This window comes from Galeopterus variegatus, unplaced genomic scaffold (assembly GCF_000696425.1).
Source record: "Galeopterus variegatus unplaced genomic scaffold, G_variegatus-3.0.2 Scaffold2721, whole genome shotgun sequence".
Lineage (NCBI taxonomy): Eukaryota > Metazoa > Chordata > Mammalia > Dermoptera > Cynocephalidae > Galeopterus > Galeopterus variegatus.
The window spans coordinates 140,471-146,309 of NW_007728832.1; the positions used below are offsets into that span (position 1 = coordinate 140,471).

Sequence of the window (5,839 nt, forward strand, 5' to 3'; positions counted from 1 at the left end):
CAAGGGTTAAGATCCCCTTACCGGTCATCTTTAAAAAAAAAAAAAAAGAAAGAAAAAAAAAATCACAGGAGCTCTGTGTTTGATTCCAGATCTGGGGAGCCCGGAAGGCATCGCGGTGGACCACCTTGGCCGCAACATCTTCTGGACGGATTCTCTGCTGGATCGGATCGAAGTTGCAAAGCTGGATGGCTCGCAGCGCCGGGTGCTGCTGGAGACGGATTTGGTGAATCCCAGAGGCATCGTGACGGATTCCGTGCGAGGGTACCATTGTGTGGGTGTGGGGGGACCTCTGTTCTATTGCATCTGCTCTTCTGGATCTTCTCAGACGGGAGGCTGCAACTCCAGCATTGCCCTCCTGAGACGGCTGCGGACAGGAGGAAAGAGTCTGCAGGGGGTGACGTGGAATGTCCATGGTGAAATGCCAGCACGTTTATTACAATGTGACTTGATACTGTGTTCCACTCTCAGGTCTTTTACCAAGACACTTTGTAACTTGGCAGCTCAGAAATTGGGTATTTTCCTGATGGGTTGAATATGGATCAACACCAAAGTTGTATCAGCCGCAGAAGAGCATCGGCGTGGCTTAATGTACCCCTGGGGCTCCTTCCTGAGCAGACGTGTTTTGAACACCCTGCAGACCCCTTCCTTGGGTTTCTTTTGCACTTCAATGCTTTCCCTCCTTTCTCCTTATTGCAAGCTCTAAATCTTACATGCCAGGCCCTCGTCTCCTTGACACTTTGATTCCTTCCTTTTGAAACCACATCCCTTGTACTGTGACCACCCGGCCACCTCCCCGATGGCAGGCACCTTGACCACCACCTCTTCCAGCATCTGCATCTCGCCCTGGTCTGGTCCCCTGGGTCTGTTGTGTCCTCCTGCAGATGGCAGCATTCGGAGAATTCCCATGCATTTATGTCAGTTACAAGCCTTTTGATTTGTTATGTTAACAGCTTTATTGAGAGATAATATGTCAATTACATTAAAGGAAACTGAATGTGTTAGAACAGAGTAACGAAATTCAAGCAAGAACCCAACCCAAGTGTCCTTGCAAAAGCAAATGTGCTCTGTCATCCCGGGATCCTTTTTAGCCGTTCTGTGCTTTCATGTCTGCTAGTTTCTTCTCATAGGTTCTTCTTAAGTGTCTTTTATGAGCTTTTTCTCATGCATCTTTATTATTTCGCTTCCTCTTTCCCCACCTTTTATTCCACCAGGAACCTTTATTGGACAGATTGGAACAGAGATAGCCCCAAAATTGAAACTTCCTACATGGACGGCACAAACCGGAGGATTCTGGTGCAGGATGACCTGGGCTTGCCCAACGGGCTGACCTTCGACACCTTCTCATCACAGCTCTGCTGGGTGGACGCAGGTGATCGAAAGCTCAACACTGTCCTGGGAGAGTTCTCAATCTTCTAAGTCAGGAGGTGGCAAACCACAGCCCTGGGGCCAAACCTAACCTGCCACCTGTCTTTGTATAACCAGAAGCTATGAACAGTTTTTACATCTTTAAATGTTACATTTTAGATGGTTATAGAAATTCCTAACCACCACCCTTGGTTGTACCTCTTGGTCCACAAAACCTAAAATTATTATGCTCTGGCCCTTTAAGAAGTTGGTCAAGCCCTGTTCTAAGTGGCAGGGGGCACAGAGCTGAAGTCATCCTGATACCTGTTATGCAATTCACAGCTTACATTCCCGGAGCGCCCGCTTGTCCCCAGGGGCTTAGGCAGGACTTGGAGCCAAAGTACAAGCAGCCCACGTGCAGTCAGTCCCTGATGCGAGCCCCTACTTTGATGGATGTGGTGTGTCCCCAGGCTAGGGACGTGGGGAGGATGTGCAGTCAGGAAGGAGTATTGATCCTCTCTGTCTATAAATGTCTCTTTGGAGCACCTTCTCCAATCCAGACACTGTGTCAGGTGCCATGGGGGATGCAGAGACTGTGAGACATGGTCCCTCTCTATTTAGCACGAGGAGAAAGGCGGGGACACATAAATGAAAACACAGCCTTAAGTTACTGTCCTTGCACGGGCACAGAGACGAGACTGGGCCCAGCTGCCAACCCCTGGTGCAGTCCAGCAGCTCTCACAGACTCAGGATTTGGGGACAGAGGGTCTAGGGAGGGAGGCTTCAGGGGGAAGGGACTTGAGCAGGAGCTGGGAGGTGGCCCAGTTCCTACTAAGAGGAAGGAGGCCAGGGGAGTGGCTGAAACAGGGTCCAGGGGTTCCTGTGCCCTGGCTCACGTCTCCCAGCAGAACCAGGTGCAGGAGCCAGCACGGAGGCGGGTGCTGATGTTGAAAGGGGCCAGACAGGAGGGACAGACAGCTGTCCAACGCTTAAGAGCAAGCCTTGTGTTCTCCAGGATTTGTCATCGTAACGCTGAATTTCTCCCACCCTTGCCCTCGTTCCTCTTGGGTGTTGACACAAAGGGCTCATTTCTTGCATGGACAATGAATGACTTGTTTTCGCTCCACGCAGGCACCCATCGGGCAGAATGCCTGAACCCCGCTCAGCCCAGCAGACGCAAGGTTCTCGAAGGGCTCCAGTATCCCTTTGCTGTGACGAGCTACGGGAAGAATCTGTACTATACAGACTGGCAGACGTATGTCACCTGCCACTGCAGGGCTGGCAGGCCTGCCCTCCCACTCTCTCTGTCCCTGGGAGGCCAACCCCCCCAATCTGGCCTCTTGGCTTGACCTTCATGCCTCCAGAGATGTCCCCTGTCCCCCACCCTTCTGGTTGTCAGGAGGCAGGAGAGGTGGGTGGAGGAGGGAGGCTGGGTTCCTGGGGAGCACGGGGTGCCATTTACCATCTGGACGCTCCTGGTGGGGCAGTTTCAAGTCTGTAAACGTGGACTTCCTGAGCATGTCTGTTCTTCCCCAGGAGCTGGCCTAGGGTCCCTTGGCTGGTGGGCTCCATGCCCACTTCATGCTCCTGCACTCCTTGAACTGCAATATTGCCACAGCCCCTTCCTGACCAGCCCTTCCTGCACCAGGAGGGGTTAAATGAAGGAGGCAGCTGCCAGCGGCAGCTGGACAGAAAGCCCATTTCCCGCCTGGTATTGAGAGCGGGAGGAGAGAGCTAGCTGATCTTTATTTTTTTTTAAAGAAAGCAGAGAAATGCAGACTTGACCCACCCCAGGAGGAGGGAGGGATGTCTAGGACACAAAGCCACCATGNCCCAGCAGAACCAGGTGCAGGAGCCAGCACGGAGGCGGGTGCTGATGTTGAAAGGGGCCAGACAGGAGGGACAGACAGCTGTCCAACGCTTAAGAGCAAGCCTTGTGTTCTCCAGGATTTGTCATCGTAACGCTGAATTTCTCCCACCCTTGCCCTCGTTCCTCTTGGGTGTTGACACAAAGGGCTCATTTCTTGCATGGACAATGAATGACTTGTTTTCGCTCCACGCAGGCACCCATCGGGCAGAATGCCTGAACCCCGCTCAGCCCAGCAGACGCAAGGTTCTCGAAGGGCTCCAGTATCCCTTTGCTGTGACGAGCTACGGGAAGAATCTGTACTATACAGACTGGCAGACGTATGTCACCTGCCACTGCAGGGCTGGCAGGCCTGCCCTCCCACTCTCTCTGTCCCTGGGAGGCCAACCCCCCCAATCTGGCCTCTTGGCTTGACCTTCATGCCTCCAGAGATGTCCCCTGTCCCCCACCCTTCTGGTTGTCAGGAGGCAGGAGAGGTGGGTGGAGGAGGGAGGCTGGGTTCCTGGGGAGCACGGGGTGCCATTTACCATCTGGACGCTCCTGGTGGGGCAGTTTCAAGTCTGTAAACGTGGACTGGGAGAGGTGGGTGGAGGAGGGAGGCTGGGTTCCTGGGGAGCACGGGGGTGCCATTTACCATCTGGACGCTCCTGGTGGGGCAGTTTCAAGTCTGTAAACGTGGACTTCCTGAGCATGTCTGTTCTTCCCCAGGAGCTGGCCTAGGGTCCCTTGGCTGGTGGGCTCCATGCCCACTTCATGCTCCTGCACTCCTTGAACTGCAATATTGCCACAGCCCCTTCCTGACCAGCCCTTCCTGCACCAGGAGGGGTTAAATGAAGGAGGCAGCTGCCAGCGGCAGCTGGACAGAAAGCCCATTTCCCGCCTGGTATTGAGAGCGGGAGGAGAGAGCTAGCTGATCTTTATTTTTTTTTAAAGAAAGCAGAGAAATGCAGACTTGACCCACCCCAGGAGGAGGGAGGGATGTCTAGGACACAAAGCCACCATGTCTGTTTGTGACTGCCAACTTATCCCCCAAACTACAAAAGGGATTGCCCCGTAGAGAAGAGTTCAAGGCATCAGATGTGTTTTTACCTCCTGCCCCTTGGTGCTTTGTAGGAATTCTGTGGTTGCTGCCGATCTTGCTATTTCCAGAGAGATGGATGCCTTCCACCCCCACAAGCAGAGCCGGCTGTATGGCATCACCATTGCCCTGTCTCAGTGTCCCCAAGGTGACTCGCCTGGGCTGTTACTGCGGGGGTGGTTGGGGGCACCCTGAGGCTCAGAGCCCACACTCTGGCTGCTACCTGTATACCCGTAGGTAGCCCCGATCACACTGCAGGAGAGATGCAGTCCCATCCATCAAAGGTCTTCAATATTGAGTGAGCAAGCCAGATAAATACATAGAAAGCATTAGGGTGTGGAGTGGGCAGGTGAGGAAAAGCTCTGAGTCTTGAGTAAGTCTTGAGTCTAGAAGAAGTATATGGTCTTTGGGTTCCAAAGGGAACATTAATGTTAGGATCTTTGCTGCAACAATAAAAAAGAATTGCAGGCATTTATGCAGCACTTACTGTAAGCTAGGTACTTCAACTCCCTTGGAGTTCAAGTGCTTTGTATTCATTAGCTCATCTAATCCTCACAGCAGTATGAGGCACATACTGTTATTATGTCCATTTGATAAATAAGGAAACTGAAGTGATTTGCTCAAAGTCTCACAGAGCTGCAGGTCATCCATGTCCCTGCTATGCTGTCTCCCGAAGGCCACTCTCCTAAGCCACTTTTCTTTTTCTCTTTCCTCCCTCCTCTCCCCCAGTCAGTGTGAAGCCAGGAATGCAGGCCAGATAGAGAGTACTTAGCGCTTTAAAATTCCAACTCCATGTTATAATCAGAGCTGGAGAAAGAACCTTCCTGAGATCTGTTTAACAGCTTTAATGGTAAATCTGCATAGCCCCCAAATTGGGAATTGGTGTTTTTGCCTGTCTGGTTTAATGATGAGCAAACAAACAATAGATCAGCATAACTGAGTGTCTACTGCAGTGTTCCCTGTCCTCCTGGAGTCCTCACAAGCTAGGTCTCATAAAATCCAAAAAGGTGGGTAATAAAGAAGCTACTCTGTTAGGTGGCTTTTGAGTCAGGTCACAGAGGAGGCCATTGAACAGATTTCTGCTTTTTCAGGCCACAACTACTGCTCAGTGAACAATGGAGGCTGCACCCACCTCTGCTTGGCCACCCCAGGGAGCAGGACCTGCCGCTGCCCTGACAACACACTGGGAGTTGACTGTATCGAGCGGAAATGAAGACAAGAGTGCCCTGTTCCCTCTCCAAGTATTTCACAGCAACGCCCTACTTGAAATGACTTAGTCCAGACTGAAAACTGTCCTCTAGCTGAGTGGCCATTAGGCCCAGGTCTAGCCCAGCCTGAGCCCCAACAACTTTCCCCTCACTGTTCCCCAAAACATACACCCTGGGCTTCCATAATGGGAAAGTCTCTACCCCTACATGAGGACAGAAAACTGCCCTGACCCCGTCCCTCAGACAAGCTTATTCAGCCATGGGTGAGGATTACATGCCCCATCGTAGGCCCTGGGACCTTTTCCTAATGCCAGTTTCCCAAGCCTGAGTTGCCCCCTTCCC

The 5,839-nt window shown here is 52.2% G+C and overlaps 1 protein-coding gene across 1 annotated transcript in view; it reads left to right on the plus strand.

The window, feature by feature from the left end:
* The window catches only part of NID1 (nidogen 1), a 79,027-nt gene extending 73,194 nt beyond the window's left edge, over nt 1-5,833 (plus strand). Inside the window, exons 16-20 of the mRNA XM_008582774.1 lie at nt 90-261; nt 1,212-1,369; nt 2,476-2,599; nt 4,325-4,437; nt 5,381-5,833. Of these exons, the coding sequence (XP_008580996.1) occupies nt 90-261; nt 1,212-1,369; nt 2,476-2,599; nt 4,325-4,437; nt 5,381-5,502 (689 nt within the window). The 3' untranslated portion in view covers nt 5,503-5,833. The remainder of the gene's footprint in view (nt 1-89; nt 262-1,211; nt 1,370-2,475; nt 2,600-4,324; nt 4,438-5,380) is intronic.
* The last annotated feature ends 6 nt before the right edge of the window (nt 5,834-5,839 follow it).